We start from the raw sequence: 27,523 nt of genomic DNA, 5'->3' as shown, positions 1-27,523 counted from the left end.
CACCATACGACAACTTCTGATCTGACCTGTGACTTCAGGCTTGTTTAAAAGGTTTATTTGTATTCTGGTCAGGAGATACGTCATTTTCCCACTTTTTTGATAGGGGAAGAAAATAATAAATCAATAAATAAATACATTTAAAAGTAATGTGGCCATCAACAACAATTTATTCGAATACGCAAAAAGAAAATAAGCAACATAGTCATGTCACAGTCAAATGATTAGCCAAAAAATCTTGTTGATTTATTATTATTATTATTATTATTATTATTATTAATAATAATTAATTTATTTATTTATTTTGAACTTTTTTTTGTCTATTTATGCATCACACAGGTGTACCTTACGTGCTTCGAATAAAAAAAAAAAGTATACGCATTATAGTTATTTTAGAAGTAGAGTTTAGGCTATCAACTTAAAAGAAAAAAAAAGAGAAACGTGCATTTATCGCAGTGAACTGATTAGCTAAAATATCTTATCTATCAATTATCGATTTTTTTTTTTTTTTTTTTTTTTCTTCCTTGTCCATCCATCACAGGTGTACCGTGCGTGCCTCGGCCGTAGGTGTGCGTGCTCGTGCCCGCCCGGCGCGCGCCCCCGCCGCCCCTCGTGACGTCAGCAGTGGGTGGTTTTTCGGGTTTGATTCTTTTGGAGCGGCTGAGTTCACGGAGCGGCGGCTGGAGGAGGGGGCCCGCAGCCACTGTTTCACAAAATACTCCGTACTGGCTTTACATCCGGAGTGTCCGCCGCTTTCCCCGCGCGACCCGCTCCAGTTTTATCCTTTAAGAATTTTATCGCTTTTATTAATTTATTGTAGTTTATGGTTTACACTCCGGGAGGGCAGAAATGGCGGCCAACATGTACCGGGTCGGAGGTAGGCTATGTCAATGTGGATCTCTTTTTTTAATCAAACTAACCTGCACACTTTGGGTGTAACTTCGTAATCTGTGCTGATATTACTGCTTTTGTTTGGCTTTGTGGTGAAATGCAGATGCGATTTGCGCGTGTAGCTTAATTAATTTTGTCTAAAAAGGTGAAAAATGCTAAATATTTGGGATACAAAATGGGTCGGGCCTTGCATTTGTCGTGGCCACAGTAGCTAGCCGCCAGGTTGCTAATCGCTGACAATGTAAACATTTTTAGCCTTGCACACCTTGAAGTCGCTATTGTTTAAGATCACACTCTGACCAACTTTGGATTTGGTGATTTGGAGGACTTTTTAGAGCGCACGTGTGTTTGCAAAATGTTGTTTTTGTGCATCCACGGGCAGTCTGAAGCTTGCCTTTGTATTTGCTGTTCTGGCATCCAGCCATCAGTCCGTATTTAGCTAATGTTAGCACCAGCCGTGAACCCACTCATTACCGTTAACATCACCTTCTTGCACGCAAAAACGCACGTCTAGCCCTGATATTAACCCCTCAAAACCACGCCATACCATCACACAACCCTTTTAAACCCGCCAGACCTGCTTAATTAACAAATTGGCTGTGAATGGCTAGCTAGCTCGTTAGCAGTCTGAAGAAAACCATCAAATTGTTGTCTTCATGGCGTCGTTGCGTCGCCAGCACTAAAACCTAACACCCACTATTCTCCTGACAATGCGCCTGCAGTCTGTGTTTTGGGCTGTAAATGAGCAGGAATTACGCACACGCATGGCTCTTCTTGGCCCATTATAATCTGCACACTTTGCCAATGCGTTGCTTCTTTGCATTACAGCACACACATGAACATTATTGATCAAAATAGACCAAACTTAGGCTTTTAATTCACTCACCCTGCATGCAGTTTTTACTCAGTTACATCCATGCTTTAAGTAAATTGTGTTATAACTTCTAAACTTTAAATGCATCTTGGTGAACTTTCTTGACTCTATGGACTTGAGGAATGTTTGACTCAGAGCATTTTCAACTAGAACTATTTCTTTCTGTTTCGATCTAGTTTAGTATCGAGTGTAGACTTAGACAAACTTTATTGATCCACAATATAATATAATAACAAAGAGTAAAAAATGTAAATGGTAGTAATGTAACAATAACCGAAATATTGTGATATTGTATCGTAAAAGTTCTCACAATAATATCGTGGACTATCACAATATTTCGAATTAGAAGTCTTTTTGCTTAAATCAAGAGTTATGGTGCAGCAATAGCTAAAAAAAAAAAAAGACAAAGGGAACTACAAAGACCATGATCCTTTGCTGCATTTCAGTGAAGACTACAAGAAGAAATAACAGTTATAAGCACTTTCAAGCTGTAGTTCTTTGGATTAAGTCTTGTCAAGGCATTTTAAGAGGAAAAACAGTTAACAGTTTTGTTCGCCTCCATAAAATATCACAATAAATATCGTACCGTGAGATGTATATCCTGAAAATAATCGTATCATGAGAATTGGATATCGTTACCCCCCTGATAAATTCTAAATAAGATGGCAAGAGACAGGTTTCAAATAAGACATAATTATATAAATGTATATGTACAAGTCAAATTAAAGTAGAAAAATTAGTAATACAATTTCAGCTTTATACATGAGGTCATATTAAGACAGTACAACAATGATATGGTTTATACTGTTTGGATATGATGAACCTGGTTTACTCGTCTATCTGGTTTTGATTGTGTTTAGGTATACTTAATTGTGATTACATAGGATATATTGACTTTTTGAAAACATCTAACTATCAGAGTCAGAATCAGTTTTATTGTCATTGTAAGAGAACAAAATTTACAGTCTAGGAATATGCTTTGGTAGCCAGACTGGCGCAACCTAGTTCCTCTGATCAGTTTAATTTTTCTTCAGCAACTAGGTCAGGAATTGGAATACACTAGACGGTTTGCAAAAACCTCGGAAGTGCGAGTTCGGGCACCAGCCAATCAGCAAAGAGCCATACATTCTGTGTTGGCAATGATTCTTGAGATCGAGGATTTAAAGCCGGAACAAAGAGAATGTTTGGTCAATTTTATCAACGGGAAAGACGTTATTGTCCTCCTTCCTACGGGATTTGGGAAAAGCTTAATATACCAGTTAACCCCGCATTACATACATCACGACCAAATAACAAGGATTGGTTAAATTTAAAATTAAAAAGTACCCACCTACCATCAAGCGAACAAATTTTAATGCTGCGCGGTCAGTTTTTACGAAGTGAAACCGGCTGATGAATCAGGCTAGTGCTTTGGCATGGTGCAATGTAAAAACATGGTTAATTATAGTGATCGCACTTTAAACTGATCAAATAAAAAGCAAGGTGTTAAGAGAGAAAACTGACTTTGACTAAGCATAAATACAAAATATACAGAGTGACCTATGTGAGAATAGTCGACATTGGCCTATTGAGTGCACAAGTTACGACACTTTCTCTGGCCACTGCTCAAGATCTATTTATGGATTGCTAATATGGCTTACCTATACACTTTAAACGTCCTTGTTACTTCATGACGAAATATTCAATTGATTTAAATGTTACAAATGTATTCAGAAATTGCAGTGTGCAGTGGAGATCTGATGAGTTGTATGATAAAGTAGAATTTGGTGTCTAGATTATTAAGAATGCGTTGTTTCTGAAAATTGTCTTGTTTAGACAAATATTATAATGTAAAAATGACTCTCACAAACTCACTTTTTGCCAAATTAAAAGACGATAACAAATTTTGAAACGGATATAATGCTACAGAGATATACTGCCGTAAACTATAATATTGTAACTACTTTATACTATTTACACAAAGCAGGATAATCCCAGTAAACCAGTTTTTAAATAGACTGTATAATTAAGCCTCAATTGTAACCACTAAAAGGCAGAATTAAACCAATAATTAGACTTAGATGTTATTTATTCTACTCTCTCCAGCTCAAATCTTATGGTATTAGATAAAAATGGTAAAAAAATCTCCCCACTACTGCAAAGAAAAGGCCTCCATGATAACTATAGAGCCCCAAAATATATTATTACAGCTTCCATGTATTGAACGATAAGTGGATATTGTAATTATCCTGACAGGCCTTCTTTAAATTTTGATTGAGCTACTGTGACGGTAAATGATGTCCTTATGCATTATCACTGAGGACAATGCAGTAAAGTGGCTGTCTAACTTTATTATATGCATTAAAATGGGGCGGTCTCGTGGCCTTGTTGTCATGCCCCCCGCAGGCTCCTGTAAAGTTTATAGTGCCGTTTTCCCTCGGGGTGGGGGTATTAGCACGTTACAGAGGGCTGGGCTCTTGTGTCCTCTGTTTTTTGTTGCACTGCCCAATTATAACGGTGTTTTTCCAGTTTTACCAGAATCTAAACCTATAAGGAGAGGCTCACAAAACTGACAGTCACTACATTTGTGCTTTGTTAGAATTAATTTTGCATGTACATTCTCGATTTTTCTGTTTTGTCATCTTTTGTAATAACGGCTATGGATAGACCTGTCAGGATAACACATTTTTAAGTTTGATATATTTCTAGTTAATAGATGAAAGATTGTAATATTGGAACTATATCATAAAGCAGAATTATCCTCCAAAAGTTTTCTAAATGTACAATAATAACAATATAAATAAATAAAAGAATGCAAAATTTAAGTAGTTTGTAATAGTGTTCAGGGTTCACACTCTTTCTCACAGGTACAATTTTGGTACTTTTTCATGACCTAAAGTGAATTTTCCATGACTTTACAGCACCTACATGTGTAGAATTGACCACACTTTTAGGGCTAAATATGAAATGTTTCCACTCACCTTGTGGTTTGGTATTTTTTAACATTCAAAATCCTGTCAGTGCATTTATTGTCGTCTCTTTTAAACAAAAGGTGCAGATAATTAGAAATAATCATAATAGCCTAATGAGAACTTAACAGAACGCTGTAGTTGCGTGAAAGAGATACTAAAATTCCATGACTTTTCCAGGATTTCCATGACTGGGAACCCTGAGTGTTTCTCAATAAAAGAGCATATGTCTTCCTATAGTCTAATTTTTGCCCCTAATTTTGCCTGGATTATTGTCTTAAATCAGGCGTGTCCGAACTACCAAACTATGGCCCGTGGACCAAATGCAGCTCTCAGACAAATTTTTCTTGGCCCTCAGGCTTCTAGGGGAATTGGCCCAAATTACCTTGCATCAATTAAAAATTAACTTTTTACTGCAATTTTTTTTTTTTGAAAATCTACCTGATAAAGCAGATATTTAATATTTAGTGTGTGGTTTTAAGGATCTTAGCATGAATAGACTGATGGCTCATTCTAATGTGTTAAACATGCACATATTTTAATTATTCACTGTACTGAGCTCCAGTCTACAGCCCTCGATCAGCCTCTGCTTTGTCTTTGTTTAGATATGTGGCCCTTGATGAAACAAGTTTGGACACCCCTGTCTTAAATCTATAGATGTAACTATGTTTTATTTGTATTTAGTCTTTTTTTTATCAGTAGAACCAAAAAAATCACATTATTTCCCATATATTGTATTGAAAAGTGATTCACACATGGACTGCTTGTACCGCCATAGTCTTGTATAAAAAATGGGGAACTCTGTGGTTAATATAAGATAGTATATAATTAGAACTGAAAAATGCAAATAAAAAGTTCCTAAAAGTAGTAGTAGTAAAAAGGAAAAGTCCGATAAATACTAACTGCCAAAATATATTGTTCGATGTATCATATATTGAAGTGGAGGTAGTATTTATTGTAGGAGGCCTATTTCCTCTACTGTAATAACGGCAAAGATAACTGAAGAAGTGCTTTAACCAGGGAGCCTTATCTGCTGATGGGAAGTTTGTGCGGTTTTTGGTCTACTACTACTACAACTACTGCAATTACTACATGATAATACTGAAACTACTTTATGCCACACACAATAACAAGAAAGTAAGATAAACTAAATTAACAGACTCAGACTCATCAGACTCCGACTACTACTACTACTCAATAATATTTAAACTACTTTATGCCACACACAATAACAAGAAAGTAAGATATACCAAATTAACAGACTGCGACTACTGCGACAACTGCGACTACTACTCACTAATATTTAAACTTTATGCCACACACAATAACAAGAAGGCAAGATAAACGAAATTAACAGACAACGACTACTACTACTCCTACTACTATTACTACTCAATAATATTCAAACTATTTTATGCCCCTGACACAAGAAAGCATGGTAAACCAAATTAACCATTTTCCAGTCGACGGTGTAATTAAAACACATGCACTGCAATTAATAAATGGCATAATGAAGCAATAATTAGTGAGAGAAATAACCTTTTCAACCTCCTACTGCTAAAATTTGATCATGTTACGATTAATAACATTAACAAAAATCTCTCCACTATTGCAAAAAAACCAAACACGATAAATCTAGAGCCCCAAAATATATTGAGCCATAATTTGATATAGTAATTGTCATGGCAAGCCTAAGGAAGGTATTCTTAGAGTATGTTTCATGATTTGGAGTTTATTTCAGTTCAGTAGCCTTATATTGCTTTCTCGTGAGAGTTCACACTTCAGTGTGATTGGTGGACTCCGTGTGTTTCTGTTGGACCACAGACCGGCTTCGATCAGAATAAACACAATAAATAAAAACTCTGATCACAACAGTTTCTCAAAGTTTTGGTCCAGGGTCTTGCACACATTCTAGTTAAAGGTCATATAATAGACAAAACTGACTCTTGTGAGATTTTAGTCATCGTTCGAATACTGTTACATCCTCAAACACACCTCGAGTTGCGTTTTGTTTCACTCACATGTTTGAGTAACACTTTATTATTAGACTTTCTGTGAAAGTTCAAAATGCTCTGTTCCACTTTGCGATCTCATGCAATAGTAGTTTCGAAGTTAACAGCTGCTTTTTTTACTTTTAGTTGAGTAGATAGTGACATTTCCAGAGCTGAGATTATTCAAATGATTCTAGTGAAGGTGTATTGAGTTTAAAAACACAGTGGAGCACTTCTTGTATTACCGCATGACATCGCAAAGTGGAGTGTTTTCAGAAGAACTCAGCCTAAATTTGCAGGATTTGTGTGTTAAACATGTGTGAATGAAACAGAACTCAACTCCAGGTCTGTTTTTGATGAGGAAAAACGTTACATAGATCAGAAAATGGCATAATATGAGCCCTTTCATGCTCCTCTGCTGACCTACCTTTTACCACAACTGAATGCGTAGTGAAAGTGGCACACTGCATGAAGCTTTAACTAAATTCTTGAATTTTAACGAACACTGCAGACAGCCTGTGCAGCTATTATGTCTAAATAGCTACTTTCAGTCTGCAGTCGCTGATTTCCCTGAATAAAAATGCAACATATTTTCTTTACTCTTCCCGTCGACGCTTGCCAAAATGACGGATGATATGACAAAAACAAAATCAAACTGTTTTCGTTGGAGGCATTAATCACAAGTTGCGATGCAGTTTTCCATTTCGCTTTTATTTCTCTTTCATACAGTATTAATTCCCTCAAAGTCTGAACTCTGACCCAAACTACATTTATGAGTAAATGTAAAATAAAGCCAAAAAAAAAATCACCAATTTTAATTTGTAAAGTCTTCCAAAATGGCCTGATAAAGGGTAATTGTTTAAAGAAGCATGGAAAAATTCTTGTCCACCATCTATACTAGAGCCCGACCGATATATCGGTTGGCCGATATTATCGGCTGATATGGCTACTTTAGGCATATCGGCTATCGACCGATATGCTTGCTGATAGGGGCCGATATTTCACGTGGGCATGTTATACCTCGTTATAAAGCTTAGACTCTCTACATTCTGTTCATTTAATCCAATTTACAGACAGATAAATGTCCTAATATGTGGCTCCACATCAGTATTTATCTACGGAGTCATTTGTCTGTGTGTGTCCGTACTGTCCCTGAACACACCAGAGTCGCGTCACTCACGTGTGTTTGTTTACACTCGCAGACATGGATCCAAACACTGAGATTATATTCTTTTTACGGACAATCGGTTTGAGTCTGGATTAAAAGGACATTTATTAGTGCAGACTTGTGATGTGGGAGGAGCCTGTATGAGCGGTGAGTGTTGGAACTATGTCGATTCTGAAGCTAGTTTTTGTCATTTGTATGGGTTAGCTGCTGTAGGTCTCGCACATAAACAGTCTGTTTTCTATTGGTCTGTTCTAAATTGGCTACATTGGCTATTTGCTACTGGACCTGCACTGATATGTAAATGAGCTGTGAATAGACGTGTGAATTATAACATTTGCGCATATAATTAATTATCGCGGCGCACACGTATTTACGGCTAAAGGCTAATAGCGCTACTTTCTTTACTAGTTATGGGTCGGTCGCGAACGAAATGACTCTTAGAACCGGCTCTTTGAAGGGAACGACAGGAGCCTGATCCTTATTGGGAGCCGTGTTTTCTCTTTCTCTCACTTTTTTTCTCTTCACGCCACGTGATTCGTGGTTTGACAGCGGCAGCGGCTAAAAACGAAACTTTGAGAAATTTGCGTAGGATTAAAAAAAAAACAAAAAAAAAAAAACGAGCATATTTGACTGTAGTTTAGCATAAAATAAATAAGTCCCGGTTTAGTCCTTTTTCAGTCCTGGTTTAGACCTGGTTCAGTCCTGATTGCAACAAAACAATCTGAAGAGCCACTTGGGAGCCAAAAGAACCAGCAGCTTTTAGTGAGCCGAGCCAAAAGAGCCGGTTCTCTAAAAAGAACTGGAATACCCATCACTAGTGTCTAGAATGTGATGCAAAAATGCCATTAAGCCAACCTACTGTCTGTAAATATGATGTAAAGAGGCAGAATAACAATAAATGTTGCCTAAATAAACCCAATTTAAAATCCACCAGAGCCAAACCTAAGTTTTTTAAACAATTCAACATTTACAGTGAATTTTTACATCACTTAGTATATCGGCGATTATATCGGCTATCGGCAGCTCCAACTCCAATTATATCGGTTTCATATCGGCCACAGCAAAATCCATATCGGTCGGGCTCTAATCTATACCTAATTAGGCAAGTATTTTGGTTGGAATAATTGCCAAAAATGTTATAAAGTCCTTCAGAAATAATAAAATAAAAGATAGTATGTATGGAAATGCAATAGAGAAGGCTAGTCCACTTTCTCTACCGCTATAAACCAAAATTTTGGTTGGAATCATGACCAAAATAAAAGAAAAATCACCAATTTTACGTTGTAAATTCTTCCAAAATAGTCAAATAATAGTTAGAAATGTCAGAATAAGACTTATTGTTCAATATATGAAAGCTCAATCTAAAAATGTTTGGTGTTTAATATTTATCATGGGTACATTTTCTTTGCGATATTGGGGAGATTTTTGTTCATTTTTATTGTAATACGATAAGATTTGAGCAGTAGTTTGAATAAATAATTTCCTCAGGCCTTCAAGTGATACTGTATATTTAAAAATGTCTTTACTAGAATAATCCTGCTTTACTGTTATTGTGTCAGTTGCATGAAGTAGTTTCAATATTATACTTGTTAAATTGTTATTTCTCTGAAGCAGTGTATCGTGCTTCGAAATGTGTTACCGTGACAGACAACTTTCACTAAAAACTAAACTATAAAGAGTCACCACATTGTTAATTTCAATTTTTAGTTCCTCCTCGTTAAAAGTTGAAAAGGTCACAGGTCTGAATCATTTGCATATTAACAATTTTGCATCTTACCACTCATGTCACTTTTGTAATTAGATGATTATAGTGGTAGAAACCAAGTCTGCCAACCTTAGACTAGGGCTGAGTATCATTAAGAATTTGCTTATACGATACATAACTTGATACAGTGCACTTTAGGTTCGATACAATATATTTCAAATCGATTTGATGCGGTTCAATTAAAAATAAAAGCTCCTGGCTGTGATACTAAAAGTCTTTGTTAAACCACCTCTTTGCAAAGTAAATATGAGACACACCCATTTTACTCATCAAACAGTGAAAATGTCAAATGTGTCGCATAAACGAGTTTCACTAAACAAGCAACAAAACTAGCTCTGTAACAAAATAATTGAGTAAAATATACCAAAAGTACTCTGTATCATCACATTAAACAATACGATATATCGATATTTCTACACATCCCTGCCTTAGACTCTCTTGTAACCAAATCTGACCTGTTTTTATTGACATGTTAAGTTGTCTTTCTGATGTGGTGATGGATGGTTTAATGGACCATTGCATATTTTCTTTTGCAGATTACGTCTTCTTCGAGAACTCCTCCAGTAACCCTTACCTGATCCGCCGGATAGAAGAGCTGAATAAGGTACAAACAAAGTCACTGTGGCCTAAAGATGAATATTTTGGATTCCTCTGCCTTTGTTACCCAACCAGAATTTGTGTTTTGATCTGGTGAAAGATGAAACCGGAGATGTTTTTTTCACGATGTTGTTCAGAACTAGCGTGCTTAAAGTGCCTATGACAGGTTAGACTACTCATGTAAGAGATGGAACAAGATCTCGTGAGATTTATTTCCCTGTGTTTTTATGTTTGGATTGGATTCAAAAATGGAATGAAGTACTGGTGATTAAAATTTTTTTGAGAAGCTGTAGTCCCACAAAGCACTGCTACAAAGACGGCAGGCCCTTTTAAAGGTCCTGTACCTGATTTTTATTGTCTTAAAAATGTGAACACATTGACTTTACAAGTGCTTATTTCCTGGTTCACAGACGATTTAAATGCCTTTATAATTAGATTTTTATTTTCCCGAAACGTTCAGCTGTTATATGGTGCACAGCAATCTTTTTTCCTGGTTCGCATTGGGGATGGGCATGATTAGTCCACGAATGGATAATGATCATTAAGAATTTCGTCGATTACGTTCTTTTCTAATCGACAAACCGAATGTAGGTTTTAGGGATGGGCATTCAATGAAATTTTCTTAATCAATCGTCGGAAGAATTAACGATCGATTATCAATTAATCATTAACGTTTTTATATTAAAATGATCATCATTATTATTACTATCTGCACTACTAATCTGTATAAATAAATTCAACTTTACGACATATAAACCGTGACCGCTCTAGAGCCACATCAGCCGTTTGAGATTATAATGTGTTTAATGCAGTTTTGCGCAACTCTCACAGAAACGAAACTTAAAACCGCATCGCTAATTTGCATAAACTAAGCGAAGATAAAACTACAGCTCTTGTGCGCTGATGCGGTCAATTTCTGTTGGATTAAAAGACATGACTCAGGCAAAGCCCCCTGGACACCGAAACATATGTGCTGCTTTGTACACTGCACATGGACTCACAGACTCACCGACTGTTTGTGTCTCGCTCCTTCTGAGTGCAGAGAGCTACATGTACGAACCCCTGTTTAGTCACTCTACACACAGCAACCTGCATTCAGTTTGTCTATTAAAATTAACGTAATCGATGAAATTCTTAATGATCAATTATCGATTAATCGACTAATCATGCCCATCCCTAGTAGGTTTCTTTGCGTAGATATGAAGCTGCGTCTGACAGCGCTAACACTAGAGTTGCGGCCTCAGTCCCACTTTTGGGCTCTGGCACCTCCTTGGAGATCAGTGTACCCTTCAGTGAGTGTGTTTACATGCACATCTGTATCCCCGGTTTCGTCATGGTGCATGTTTACACATTATTCCGGTTACGGCAACATAAAGAGCTAAACCTGCACACATAAGATCTTTGAAAACATTGCAATACACAGAACAGATTCACCTTCAGCATCAACATCCCTCTGTCACAGAAAGGACACCTATATTCCACTGAGTCGTGTCCTTTAGTCCGACAGAAGCTGAACCGCATCAGCGCACGAGCGATTTTTAAATTAATTTTTATTTTTTTCTCTTTGTTGATGCAAATTAGCCATGCGGTTTTAAGTTTTGTTTCTGTAAGACTTGCGCAAATCTGAATTAAACACATTATAATGTCAAACGGGTTGATGTGACTCTACAGTGGTGATGGTTTACATGTTGTAAAGTTGAGTTTATTTATGCAGATTAGTAATAGTAATAATAATGATGATACTTATTATATAAAAACGTTAATGTTTAATCGAGAAAATTTCATCGAATGCCCATACCTAGTTCGCAGACAATAAAATAACTTTATAAGGACTTTATTTTTTTCCGAAACAATTCAACCCAGTTATATGCTGTATTTAATGTCTTATTTATGTGTTTTCGTTTGCAGACGGCCAGCGGAAATGTGGAGGCCAAAGTCGTGTGTTTTTACAGAAGAAGAGACATCTCACACAGCCTCATTCAGCTCGCAGACAAACACGCGAGTGAGTCTTTTTAATTTATTTTGATTAATGTAAAAGTGGGTGAGCGGCAAAGAGACGATTGATTATATAATGTAGTTCAATAATGAAAAACGGCTTTAAATTATTCATTCCCCAGACAAACTTTGAAACTGTTATTTTTCTTCTAAATAATTCATGTGTTCTGACTGGAAATGAAACAACCCAAAAACCCAAACAAACACAGTACACTGTAATCAATAAAATGTTTTGCTTTTAATATTTTTCCCAAAATGTAATTCATCATATTCTAAATGGTCTTACTGAAACTTGGATAGCAACAAAGTTTTTAGAAACAATGTGTGGTTTATAAAAATATGATATAAAAGTAGGGTAAAATACAGTATTAGTAAACGGGGCTGGGGATCACAGGGATCCTCATGATTTGATACGATACTCAAAACACGGCTCACGACACAATATTGTCACAATATGGCGATATATGTGATAATTTATTTTATACTCTTTTTTTTACTTTAGTACAGGCTTGTCCAAACTATGGCCCGTGGGCTGAATGCGGCCCTCAAACCATTTCTTTCTTGGCCCTCAGGCTTCCAGGTGAATTGGCCCAAATGAACTTGCATCAATTAAAAATAAACTTTTTACTGGATTTTTTTTTTTTTAAAAATCTACCTTGATAAAGCTAGTGTTTAATATTTAGTGTGTGGTTTTGAGGAGGAGGGTGAATAAAAGGTCATTCTAACATGTTAAACATGCAGATATTTCAATTATTCACTGTACTGAGCACCAGTCACCGGCCCTTGATCAGCCCTCTGCTTCATCTGTGTTTAGGTATGTGGCCCTGCTTTAGTGTATGGTGTTGTGTGAGCTACTGTGTCCAAATAATTTCTCTTGTGGATCAGTAAAGTTTGTCTAAGTCTAAGATATTGCATACAATACTTTAAATCCATTTTAGCAACAATATTTCTTTGTTAAACCACTACTTGTGCAAATTAATATGAAACACATCTATTTTAATCATCAAAACACTGAATATGTCAAGTGTATTGCATAAACGAGTTTCCTTCCACTAAAAAAAGCACACAAAAAAAGGCTAAAAGCTACCAAAAATACTCTTGATCGATATAACAGCCCACGATATCAATACAGTATCATCAAATTTAGTATTACGATATATTGATATTTTGATATTTTTACACATCCATGTTAGTAAAGTTAAAGATAATTTTTACGTTGTTTTTTTTTAGCATTTTTGCCACGACAAAGTGCTTATCACAGATACAAAAACCCTGATTCCAAGTTTCCTGCACAGCCTAGTATCGGATTAAAGCACACCCTGCTTTTTATGTCTGTATTTCCCCATCGCATTTTATATCTGTTAATTATCTGCAGAATGATGACATTTTCAGAAGACATGAGACATTCACTTTAGTCACAGTAATAAGCTCAGTATCAACCATGTGATAAACTGTGTTATCTTCGTCATTGGGAGTTAAAGGACAGAGGTCGAAAACAACGGATATAATATAAAAAGATGATCTGTTCCTCAATATTAAAGGGCCCATATTATGCTATTTTCTACCTATGTTATAATATTGTTTCATCACCATCATGCCCAGAGTTGTGTTTTGTTTCATTCACACATGTTAACACACAAACCCTGCATATTTAGGTCTGTTCCACCTTGTGATGTCATGTGGTAATACAGGACGTTTGTTATTAGGTTCTTGTTTCAGACCAAGGGTTTGTTTAGTTTCAACTTCTCACGAGCGCTCTTCCTCAGAGTGGTCACATGATGTTGCTGTGACGTGTCCGCTCAGCTGATTTAAACAGGTTTTGGCGCTGTCTTCCTACCGGTGAAGGCAGGACGACAGCGCAATCTGCAGTCCCACTTCCTCAGGACAGTATCGCAGGTGTGTGAGAGTTAAAAAGCCCCCTCGTCCCGGTTTATAGTCTCGTGGGCACGTTTCCGTATTTCGATTGCCGCTTTAATCCACCAACGTCAACCTCAGAACCTAATAATATAAATTATCAGAAGACCAAATGGACCTCATTGGGCTAATACAGGAAGTGCTCCACTGTGTTTCTCCATACACCTTCACAAGAATAATTTCAGCCCATCCCTACTGAACAAAAACTAAAAGGAGCTGTTAACTTGAAAACTACAGCTACATGACATCACAAGCTTTGTGTGATGTGTGAATGAAACAAAACACAACTCTGGTTTATGTTTTTGAGGACATAACAATGTTCTAACATGAATTCCACAAAACACCCGAAACAAAACTATTATTACACCAGACTGTCGATGTGAATGTGTTGATAGAATAGTTGTAGAAGGAAAACCAACCTTGCATTTGAAGGATTTATGTCTGAGCAGCAGCAGTGAGTTGTACTTCCTGATAGAAAGTTTGACAGCGGCTGACTGATATGAGAAAATAGTCCCTCAACATGCGACGATTCATGCGATACAAGGTTAGTTTTATTTCAAACATTATTCTATCAACACAGACATTTACATCAACAGTCTGGTGTAATAATAGATTTGCTTCGGGTGTTTTGTGGAGTGGGTAAGACTGTTTTTAGTGTCAGGATAACTATGGCCATTGACATGCACTAGTCTAGCACCAGTGACCTCTGCAAATACAAGGACTGGATGGAATATTTAAAAAAAAAAAAGTGTCTCCACACATCTCCAACACTCTGGCTCACTAGGAAATGAAGTCCTATGTCCAAAATTCCAAACTGTCCCTTTAAAGGTCATAAGAGTCAGTTTTGCATAATATGTGGCCTTTTAATATATACAAAATTGGGAGATCACTAATGCACAAGCAAAAACTGTGATTAGAATTGCGATCTCTGTTCAAAGTTCACATTTTAAACACGTCCAGAAGAACTGCCAAAAAGACTGAAACTGAAAATGAATAAAATGAACTGAAAATCTAACCCAAGCGTCACATTTCAGAACATGTTTGTACAGATCTAAACCACAGCGTTGGCAGCTTTTATATAGAATGAGACAGGATATTTTGTTACTTTGTTTAAAAATTCACGGTGCGTCCAAAATTGCAGCCTTTGGGGTTTGCCAATTCCATCCATTGTATTCAGTTTCGATTAATCTCGCAGGCCTATAGTGCACTTTTACCTCTTAACTCTGCATTCTTGTACCAATATATATTCAGTATCCATCCTCGGCGCACAGGGTAATCTTGCTCGCCAATGTTGTTTGCTTTAAAAACGATGATGGAAGCACATAAGTAGATTTGTATCGTTCGTTGTAAGCGAAATGGCAAATATCAAACAATGGCTCGATCAATAAGGCTTCAAACACAGATCTTTGGCACTGCAAATGTCAGGAAAGGACAAATTTAAACAAGGATCAGTGAGTTTAAGATGGTATCACTGAAAAAGGGAAATTGAAAGTACTTGAAAGTAGTGCTCTAGTCTGCAAGAAACTTTGAACTGCTCTGAAGTTAAGAATCTGTATTGCATTTAACAGATGGCTGCGGGGCGTCTCCTGAAAGTTCATTCTTCCTTATGATTGAGTGACAGGTGGATGTAACCAATCAGAGCAGGACTAGGCTGGCCAACAGGAGATGTGGGCGGGGAAAATGCAAGCTCTAAATCATAACTGTTACAACCATAGGCTTTATTCACGCTCGCGTCACAAATCAGGAAGACGTTCGGAAGCATGCGACGACAACTTCTGGTGCTAGTAAGTCTGACGAAATCTAGAAGAAAAAATGACAAAGTGACCCAGTTTTCTTCATGTCCATGTAATTGCAGCGTTCCGTTATGTTCGGCTAATCAACAATTACAACCATACCTCAGTTTTCACAATTTCCCCACTGACGCACAACTCCGAGTGCACTGGGTACATGCAATTAGAAGAGATGAAGGCAGCGAATTAAAGGACATATGTATGCATTCTTCAGTTTACTGCTGATCATTTACTTCAGTGGGTTTGATCACAGTCGGTTGGTGAGCCCAGTGTCCCGGAAATTGTCATCGAATGTTTCTAAATGTCTTTCTGGTTTGTGTTGTAAGCCTGAATAGAGCCTATTGACACACTAAAGGGAAAGTCCTTGGTTAAAGCTGTAAGTTAATCTGTAAGTTTGTTTTATTTTTTACCAGTAGATGGCAGATGTGAAACCTGTTCACCTCCTCATGGCCCCTTACCTGGCGCCTCCCCTTACCTGTTCCCTCTTCTCACCCGGCCCCTCTACTCTAACTTGGCCCTTCTCCCCTCACCTGGTCCCTCCTTTCCTCTTCACCTGATCCCTCCTCTTCTCTTCACCTGGTCCCTCCTCTTCTCTTCACCTGGTCCCTCCTCTTCTCTTCACCTGATCCCTCCTCTTCTCTTCACCTGATCCCTCCTCTTCTCTTCACCTGATCCCTCCTCTTCTCTTCACCTGATCCCTCCTCTTCTCTTCACCTGGCCCCTCCTCTTCTCTTCACCTGGCCCCTCCTCTCCTCTCACCTGTCCTTTGTTCAGACTCACCTGTTCTCTCTGATCATCTTCTGTCATTCTAAAACTGGAACATTATTAGACTTCATCAAAATGTGAGAGTACAACATGGCCCACAGTCATTTTTATTTGTGTATTTACTGGTCATTCCATTTCATTTTGTTTGCATCAATTTAAAGAGAAAAACACAAAAACCTGAGTCTAATTGTAGACCATAGCTTTAAAGGTGCACTAAGTCACTTTCCTGGTGGAGAGTCTGTTACCCGCTTGCCTCCGTGGAGAAGTTCTTGCATTGCTTGGAATGTTACACCGTACGGCATTCAACCTAATCAATCTTCATGGAGAAAAAGCAAGAAACTCCAGTCACAACAAGAATGCAAGTTATTCAAGGTATTTTCTTTTAACAATAACAGCACAAATAAGGGAATTAGTGCAAAATCGGTAAATCTAATGCCATATTGTGGAACATTCCAAAGCAAAGCAATTACACCTCTACTGACGGAAGAGGTGAAGGTCCCTACTCCACAAAAGTGCGTAGTTTTTCTTAAGTCCACAGACACTATACGGAGAGATCTTGGTTAAAGTACAGCCAAACAGAATTCATTGCACATTTAAGAGACACTTCAGGACATGAACAAATCCTGGTCTGGACTTTGGACTGGACTCCTGGTGTCAGTTCGCAAAGGATGGACCTGTTTTATGTGAGGCGTGGACCGGGCGCAATGCAGAATCGATAAAGAGTCATTGGGATTCAAAGCAACAGCTGCGGAGTACAGCCTCTGCAGGACAATTACTCAAGAGGAAGAGACGGGACTAGAGCAAAGTTTTAAACAAAGTACCGCCCCAGAGAATCGGAGGTTTTCACATCCTAGAATGTGGTGCTCTCAGAGTCCAGATGGGGGCCAAGAGCGAGAGTTCCCTTGTTGATGTCAATAACATTCCCTGGGTGGCGGTGTGATGCTAATTGTAAGAACTGCTCAGTCTGAGGCTTGTTAGACTTTAATCTGAGTTTTATTTGAACTCAGTCTGATAAGAAAGAACAGACTTGGCTGGAACTACAACAGGTGTGCTTTTAAAGTCTCTCACTCAAAATAACACAGTCTCTCTTAAATAACATGACTCACAAGATAGCTGGGAATCAGCCAATAGTTTTTCAGTTAGTCTCTCACTTTTTTATTGAACATTTAACATCTAAAGATTTAAACAGGACCATGAACACTTGTATTGATCTCAAGTTCCTGAAAATGTGTTTAAATCCATTTTGTTAATATAGTCTTAAAACAAAAAAATGTTTACTCTTTTGGCAATTTTTACTCTTTTGGCAATTTTTACTAATGTGTGCAGAAACTTTGCACCATAGAAATACATGTAGAACACTCCCCAAGTATGATGTCATAGCAAAATATCAGTTGATTACATTCTACTTTGTTATGAATTGTCCAGAAAGTGTATTCACAAATGTGTAACGTGTCTACACCCATTAACTCATCATATTACAACAGAAATCCCCATTTTAAACAGGGATGGGCTGATGGATTTTTTTTAGCTGATATGATATCGGATATTTGTCCTGCTGCTGGCACAGCTGACCAATCGTTACTGATACAGATACTTATCTTTTAAAATCCATCCAAAGGGCTAAAAAATTATCTAGAAAATTATTCCTAAACTGAAGTAAATATTGTAAATACACTTTTCACTTTTGTAAACTAATAACAAAATGTGTTTATTTGGGATGTAAAATAATTAATTACATGTTTACATATAAGCACAACTAGGGCTGGGTATCATTAAGAAGGTGTTCATACGATACATACTTCGATACATAGGCCACGGTGCGATACATATCTCGATACTGTGCACTTTTGGTTCGATACGCTATATTTCAAATCTATTCGATATGGTTCCATAAAAATAAAATAATAAATCATGTCTGTGATACTAAACGTATTTGTTAAACCACTTCTTGTGCAAAGTTAATATGAAAAACACATTTTAATCATCAAAACTGTGAAAATGTCTCGTGTCACATAAACAAGTTTCCTTCCTCTGAACAAACAACAAAACTGTAGCAAAATAATTTTGTAAAATATACCAAAAAATACTCTTGCCAATATATCGACACAGCAGCCCCCACTATCGATATGTATTATTACATTAAACAATACTGTGTTTCAATATATTTGCACACTTCTCACCATAACTAATTACACCCAAACAATATCTGTATCGGATGTCAGTGCCAATACTGGACCATTTTATCGCCCATCTACATTTTTAACTATCTATTTTAGCTGTACTAAATCTTATTGTCTTATAGAATGATGTAACAGCAATACCTGAAGCATATTTAAAGGTGCACTATGTAACTTTTCTGATGAAATCTGTGCACCATGTTTATGCATTATGAACAGAATCTTGATTAACCTATTAATCTGGATTAATGTTGATATAATTGTAAGTAGAACTGTGGCAAAAATCAGTATTTGATATTTTTACAGAACCAATCGAGCAGTTGTAATTTCCTTCCAAAGTTTTCTCAAGTTAAAACTGCTTTAATATAGATACTTTGCAGAGGCTTACCTGATTTATAATGACCTTGTTGTTTCCTCCTTTATGCATAAGTAATTTGCAAACACACAAGTGTGGAACGAGAGCTGTCTCTTTTACTGATGAGTTACTGATAGAAATTTCTCCACTGTCCATTTCTTTAAAGTACCTGTTTACCCTGGCATGGTCCTGCGATCATCTGAGATTTAAAATTACATTTGTTGTCACGGCAACAAAGGGCTTTTTCAAAATCAATGGTGCAATAGTTTGAGATGGCCGAAGCCCCCGGGAGCACCAGCTGTTTTATGACCCTACCTCCTGACGGCTCAGAGTTTTATCACACAGAACAAACTTTATAACTCAAATAATTCACGTTGTTTCATTCCCACCAGTGACAAGAATCCCCAAGGTTTTATTGCACTACAAAGTAGAGATGGTAGTAATTCGAAAGTGTTTAAAACCTGGATATATTACATTTATGTATACACTTTATAATAACGACACTTTAACCTTAAGTTTATTAAGAATGAATCTGGCTTAGAGACTACTTTAAAGGCCCTATGTTACACAGAATTGACTCTTGTGAGCTTTTAGCCATGTTATAATGTAATGTATTATTAGTCTGTCTACATCTCTCAAGCTCAAAATGCTCTGTTCCACCTTGTGATGTCATGTAGTGGTAGTTTTCAACCTAACTGCTATGTTTTACCTTTAGTTCAGTAGAGATCGGGAATTCCAGGACTCAAATTATCCACATTATTCTAGTGAAGGTGTATGAGTTTAAAAACACAGTGGAGCACATCCTGTATCATCACATGACATCACAAGGTGGAACTGAGTGTTTCCGTTTGAGAAAATATCTAAGCATGCAGGGTTTGTGTGTTAAACATGTGTGAATTTGAATAAAATTGATCTCCAGGTATTTTTTGATGAAGAAACAATATAACTTAGATCAGAAAATATCGTAATATGCGGGCTCTTTAATAAACTATTATGAATTAAGTCTTTTTGTTTTGCTTTATAAGGGATAATTAGGTTAGAAATTATTAAACTACAATTTACTATTTCGTGGTCTTCAATTCATATCATGCAGTATTTGTTGGAATTTTTGGAACTGATTTTCTTTTCTTCCCACTTCCACCCAAAATGAAATGTTAAGTTTCTATGCTACACTTGTGTTGGCATGAGTCTCAAAAACTGCACCAGCCAAATACTAAAAAATTTATGTGGATTTACAAAGGCTTAAAGATTAACTTTCAACAGCAGTTTGGACTATAGCTGTAATATGGAAAAATACAGATTCTTCATTGGAAAATTGTTATATATAGCACAAACATTTCAAACTTTATTTCTGTAGCAAGAAAAGTGCTTGATACAGATTTCAATCCAACTATTATGTTTGACAATATAATGTAATTTTCAAAAGTCAAATGAAAATAATAGTTTTTTATGTTACCATGTGGTCTTATATAGGGCTAGGTATCATTAAGAAGTTGCCGATACGATACTTACCTCGATACAGTGCACTTTCGATTCGATATGATATATTTGAAATCGATTTGATACGGTTCAGTAAAAAAATAATGGCTAGATCATGGCTGTGATACTAAAAGTCTTTCTTAAACCATTTCTTGTGCAAAGTGAATATGAAACCCACACATTTTAATCATCAAAACAGTGAAAATGTCAATTAAACAAGTTTCCTTCCACTAAACAAGCAACAAAACTGTAGGGCTGTAACAAAATTTGTAAAATATAACAAAAAATACTCTTGGCGATACATCGATACATCAGCAAATGATATCGATACTGTGTCATCGCATTAAACGATTAAACAATACGATATTTTGATATTTTTGCACACCCCTAGTCTTATATTGGTTCAGGTCAGGTCCGTTGACAGAAATTTGAGGGCCTGGACCAAAAAGCCTTACATGGGTCCCCTCTAATATAAATTCATAAGAAAAAGGTTCAGTTCTGGGCCCCTAAAAACCTGGGGCCCGGGACAATAGAGCACTTTATCCCGCCCATCTACTGCCCTGATTGAAATACTGATCCTGACCCATTTTAAAACCTTAACTTAAATAAAATCTAGTTTGAGTGCCAGATTTGGTGTGTCGTTTTGTTTGTGCGACGTCGCTGAAAAGACCTGCTTCTGTCTGGATGCTTGTCCCAGTTGCTTTGCTCTTTAAAAACATATATTTAAACCTTTTACCGTCTCTTTTGTTTCTGCAGAGGAGCTGGAGGAGGAGAAGGAGAGCCCCACAGAGACAGAACTCACAGACAAACAGAAACACCAGCTTCGTCACAGAGAACTCTTCCTCTCACGGCAGTACGAAAGTCTACCCGCCACGCACATCAGGTCAGACAATACTGCAGTACAGCTTTATATTCATGCACCGTTGTTGTAGCAATTAACAAAAGAAAATCCATCTTTGGAATGGTCAACCGTGCTCAAAATGCGAGCTGAAACCCATGAATATTCGATTACAACTTTTGTTCAATCCAGCGGAGAAACCACAGACATCTCTCCTGTCCACAAATGCACAAAGCGGATCCCTCTGCACGCTTTTCACAAACAAAGAGTCTGAGTTTACGCTAAAATGGGCTTTCCGTGTAGCTGTTTGTTTTGGATTGTTTGGGCAAAATCACCTGTATTTGTGAGACTGTGAACTCGAATATTGTGAGAATTCATCTTGCTGGCCAGATCAGAACGAATATGATCATAAGCAGTACTTTTAACTGCAAATGTAAATAGTTCTGCTACAACAATTTCAATAAAATCACATTGTGTTATGATACAGCCCTAAAATTTATGTTTCAAGAGTTTTCATCAATGTGGTCATCAATTTCTATCAAAGTTGTGTTAAAGGTACATTGTGTAACTTTTCTGGTGAAGGGTCCTTCAGATGCTTTTCTACATGGAGATGATTTGGCATTAAACCTTTCTATCTTCATGGAGGCCAAGTCAGACCAAGTTAGAGGTCAGATCTGTGGAGAGACGACCCCGCTCACAGTCAGAATACTCGTGTTTCTAGATACTTTTGAGCCATAAAACCACTTGTAATTGAATAAATGTAAGTAGAGCTGTTTAATGTCATACTGTGGAACATTCTAGGCAATGACATATCCATAGAAACGAGCAAGTGACTGACCCTCAACCAGAAAAGTTACATAATGCATCTATTTTAAACATTCTCATTATTGACATCACTGTATGCTTCACTGGCCACGTTTACATGATGTTTTTTAATAGTTCTAAATGATTCTCCTTTGAGTTTACATTGAAATAATAATTCTGAATTGAGGCTTACATGGAAAACACGTTAAATCGCCTTTATTTAATTTTACTCAACGTCTGGGGATGGGGAAGGGTTCTGATTGGACAGGGACACGAACGTATTTACGTCGACCAGAAGAAAACACACATTTCAGCTGCTACCGGCTTTTCTGTTGTCTCGGTTTGTCGTTACGCCACGGATACAAACATGATCCAAACTTTTTTCGCGGATGTTTCGATGATAATGAAGCAGCAGCTGGAGAATTCTGTCATCGCTCTTTACGTCTGTCAACTGAGGAGAAGGGAAGAGTGTCGGAGAAGGAGGAAGAAGACAAACTGAGTCAACGGCTGCTCTACCTCAGCCCACTCCCACATCCCGCTCACAAATCCAAAGAGACGTGGATGAAAGTCGAGAAAGTCAGATCGTCCAAATTGCGTCAGAAGAGCGACCCAGCGAGCATGTACTGAATGTCCCGAATAATTTTTAAGAAGAAACGTTTACATGATCGAGGAATAAATTAATTTGGCTTTAAAATGTGAACAAACCACCCACTTACTTCATTATAATAATCATTTATCATTAGGAATTAAGTGTTTATATGGTCTTTTTTTTTTAGAGTGGAATTAATTTTTATTCAGAATTAAATTATTTTTATTCGGAATTAAATTATTTTTATTCGGAATTAAATATTTTTATTCGGAATTAAATTATTTTTATTCGGAATTAAATTATTTTTATTCGGAATTAAAGCTCTCATGTAAACGTGGCAAATATTAAGGCCCTCAGCAAAAAAACAACTTAAACTAAACTAAAAACTAGTAACAGATGCATTTAAGAACCTACACTCTCCGTGTTGGTGCAATAAGTCACTCTAGAGTTTTGAGCTGTTATAATATCATTGTGTCTACCTTATAATTATCATTGCGTCTCGGAGTTACACTGATTTCGTTATATACAGTTGAATTGCTGCTTGTTTTCATTATGTCCAGTCCACGAGGCAGTGCACATGGATAAACTGTCTGCTTCGGGACATGGCTCACTTCCTGTTCGGTCCTAAATCTTTCTTTTCGTTTTCTTTTTTTTTTTTCTTTCAGAGGGAAATGCAGCGTGGCTTTATTGAACGAGACTGAAGCTGTTCTCTCGTATCTCGACAAAGAGGTGAGGAAAATAAAACTGACATGCTCTAAACCTCTTTCGCTTCAATGTAAAATGTGTTACAACTGCAATTAAAAAGCGGAGGGTTTTTATAGCGCTTCCAAAACGAAAACAACTTTACTGAATTAATTATAAACGTGTCCTGTGACTTCAAATATTCAACAGTCTGGTTTTAGTGATTTCCTTTTGAGCTTTTACTACTCACTAATGGGAATAGCATTTTTTATTGTATTTTAAAGGTAGGATACACAACTTTCTTTTTGTAAGTAGTAAATTTGTTATAAGACCACCGTGCACAGATCGATCAAGTATTTTATTGATCACAAACAAAAGTTTCTCCAGTTTTGCTTCGTCGTCTGAAAAAAGTTGCTCTGAAAATGAATTTATGTGAAGATTAACAATCTTCCAAAGGTTTTGTGAGAGAATCCGTGTATCATTTGTTCATTCATTTTTCAATATAAAACCAAACATAAGAAAACCAAAAAAAAAAAAATGTTTTCTGCCTTATTTGTCTCCAAAACCAAAATGAAAAAACGGTTTGTTTTATCAGTTTCCGAATAATGGAAAAAACGGATAACGGTTTCCTGTTTCCGTGACTTAAACTTCGATGCTGGACTTTTGCGCTGCATACGGACTGAACCAGGACTGAACCAGGTCCGACCAGACTGGGACCAAGACCGGGACCGGGACCAGACCAGGACTGAAAACGGTTCAGTCCTGGTTCAGTCCATATGCAGCGCAGAAGTCCAGCATCGAAGTTTAAGTCACGGAAACGGGAAATGGTCATTATCCGTTTTTTTTCCCCCATTCTTCATTTAAACACAAAATCGAAAACAGAAAGAACTAATCGTTATCCTTTTTTTTCATTTTGGTTTTGGAGACAAATAATGAAGAAAATTGTTGTTTTTTCATTTTCTTATTTTTGGTTTTATTTTGAAAAACAAATGAACCAACGGTACATGGATTTGAGAGCTAGAAAAGATTTAAAGGTGCATTGTGTAACTTTTCTAGTGGAGGGTCTGGCAAATACTTTTCTCCATCGAAATGTTTTTGCTTTGTCTGGAATGTTCCACAGTATGGCATTAAAGGTTTCTATCTTCACGGAGACCAAACCAGACTAGGAATGTGCAAAATTATTGCAATATCCAAATTTTGTATCGTTTAATGTGATGATACAGTATCGATATCATGGGCTTCTGTATCGATATATCGTCAGGAGTATTTTTTTGTATATTTTACTCAATTAATTTGTTACAGCGCTACAGTTTTGTTGCTTGTCTAGGGGAAGGAAACTCGTTTATGCAACACACTTGACCTTTTCACTGTTCTGATGAGTAAAATGTTTGTTTCATATGAACTTTGCACAAGAAGTGGTTGAACAAAACTATGATTTTAAACATTTATTTGAATAAGAAAAGGTTTAACATTACATATTGCGAAAGAGAAAATATGGAGATGCTGTTGAAATTTGTCAATAAATATTTAGTTTGGCCCACGACTTAGTCCCAGTTTTTAATTTTGGCCTCTGTGAATTTGAGTTTGACACCCCTGGTTTAAATACTTGTTTCTTCCTTTTGGGGTTTGAATATTGGATAATGTCGCTTTAATTATATATTCATTATAACGCTGTAAGTAATAAGTAAAAAATCAAATTTAATTCTATGCTCAGAAAGCTCCATTTTGGACATTGGTGTCATTTTAATGAACCTTTCCCAAAAATACCAAAAGTGAAGAACCGTTTTATTTGTCAGGGAATAAAATATATACAGCAGAAGAGCAGAAGATCTACATGTTTTGAATACATTTGCATAGATTTGTTTTAAGAGTCTAATTTACAGTGTCCTTCCAACGTTCTTGAGTCTGTAGATAAATGATACAGTAGTAGGTCATTGTTAAAACCATTTGAAATATGTAGAGTGTTACCAGGCCAAATTCTGACACAGTTTTGGTGTGAAGAAATAGATTTTTGAAACCAATAGTGAAATGTTAGTTCACATTATTCACATTATCACCTATCCAAGGGTTTGAAGGATGGAAAAATAGGCACCATATAGGGATGTACAGAAACAGATACCAGTATCGAGTATCGCCCTGAAACTTCCTTAATATACTCGTACTCATTAAACATTTGTCGATACTACGCACCAATTACACTATTATACGACACATCATGCAGTATCCCGGTTTCAGTATCCCAAATCAGCTAGTATCCTAGTTATGAGAAACTGGGATAAATAAAGTGACAATACATGAGTGAAATGACTGTGTGAATGAGCTGTGCTGCGTGATATACACACAGAACAGACTCACCATCAGCAGAACACCCCTCTGTCACAGAAAGAACACTCATATTCCACTGAGTCGTGTCCTTTAGTCCAACAGAAGCTGAACTGCATCAGCGCACAAGGAGCAAGTTTTTTTTTTTTTCAGGACTTATAGTTTATGCAAATGAGCCATGTGGTTTTAAGTTTAATTTTTGTAAAGCATAAACAAATGTGCTCAAAGCTGTAGTAAACATTTTATGATTTGTTTGTAATTTTCCTGGTTTATTAAATATATATTTTTTGCGCTGCACATTTGTAAGATCATGTCAACAAACCCGGATACTACATTTGATCATGTACACAGGAATATGAGTATCCTGTTTTCTCAGTAAACATGTAAACAGCATATCCCAAATACTCCAATAACCGGGATACTGAGTTGCATGTAAACACAATCAGTGTATGTTCATGGGGGGAGGGGTTAAAGTATCGGTATCGGTGCTCAGCATCAGCAAGTACAGAAATAATTATACTCGTACCGGTTTTCAAATAAGTGGTATCGGTGCATCCCTAGTACTAAAGCAATCAACAACAGTGTAAAGTCTCAATATCGCCTTATAAAATAACTGAAACCTATAATATATTATGACTTTTAATCAATTTCTCACTAAACAAAAAAAAAAAGTATGATTTTCTTTGCCTAATTGACATAATACCATAAATATGCTTTACTTTGCTATACTTAGACTTTTCAGGTAGTTTCTAGTTAACATTTAATTAAATTATTGCTACGTTTCGCAAAATTATCCCACCATGACGATTGTAAAATGTCTGGAACCATGACAATAAATAATATATTTGGTTTTACATTTTTTAGGATTGTATAGTAAACTCAATTCAATCAAATTAAATTCTTAAGTTTTTCCAAAAAGTACTTAATTAATTTGCTGATTGTCACTGTGCATTATATTACATTTATTCCTGGCATCTGTTTTTATTTCAGGACACATTTTTCTATTCGCTGGTGTACGATCCCACACAGAAGACGCTGCTCGCCGATAAAGGGGAGATCCGGGTGGGCCCTCGATTTCAGGCCGATGTACCGGAGATGCTACAAGAAGGTTTGTTTAGATTTATTTTGGATTTGTCTTTATGGTCGTCTTTTATAAACTGGAGAGAGTTTGATATTTGCACGTTTATCGATCTGACCTTAAATTTCCCAACATCAACTGATGGTGTCGGCTTGTTTGTTTTGTCTTAGTGATAAATGTTGTCGCACAGTTTTAGTGGTTTAAACTGGTTTAGATTCCTGTTTGGATCTTGGTTTAGTCCAGGTTCACTTCATCTAGGCCTGGTTTAGGTCCTAGTTTTAGGTCCTAGTTTTAGGCCCTGGCTTTAGGTCCCACTTTTAGGTCCCGCTTTTAGGGCTTGCTTATAGGTCCTGGTTTTAGGTCTCCTTTTAGGCCTTGCTTCTAGGTCTAGGTCTTGGTTTTAGTTCCTGCTTATAGATCCTAGTTTTAGGTCTCAATTTAGGTTTTAGGTCTTCCTTACAGGTCCTGGTTTTAGGCCTTGGTTTAGCTCTCGGTTTTAGGCCCA

The 27,523-nt window shown here is 36.8% G+C and overlaps 1 protein-coding gene across 2 annotated transcripts in view; it reads left to right on the top strand.

Moving 5' to 3' along the window:
- Positions 1-647: 647 nt before the first annotated feature.
- Positions 648-27,523, top strand: part of mta3 (metastasis associated 1 family, member 3) — a 52,351-nt gene continuing 25,475 nt past the window's right edge. For both annotated transcript variants that reach the window (XM_020940678.2, XM_055150234.1), the window contains exons 1-6: positions 648-874; positions 10,171-10,238; positions 12,140-12,233; positions 21,463-21,589; positions 23,603-23,666; positions 26,931-27,048. In XM_020940678.2, the coding sequence (XP_020796337.1) occupies positions 847-874; positions 10,171-10,238; positions 12,140-12,233; positions 21,463-21,589; positions 23,603-23,666; positions 26,931-27,048 (499 nt within the window). In that variant the 5' untranslated portion in view covers positions 648-846. The remainder of the gene's footprint in view (positions 875-10,170; positions 10,239-12,139; positions 12,234-21,462; positions 21,590-23,602; positions 23,667-26,930; positions 27,049-27,523) is intronic.

The sequence above is a fragment of the Boleophthalmus pectinirostris genome, unplaced genomic scaffold (assembly GCF_026225935.1).
Source record: "Boleophthalmus pectinirostris isolate CB_2022bp ecotype Guang Dong unplaced genomic scaffold, ASM2622593v1 HiC_scaffold_14, whole genome shotgun sequence".
Lineage (NCBI taxonomy): Eukaryota > Metazoa > Chordata > Actinopteri > Gobiiformes > Gobiidae > Boleophthalmus > Boleophthalmus pectinirostris.
This window is presented reverse-complemented; position numbering and strand designations above follow the sequence as displayed.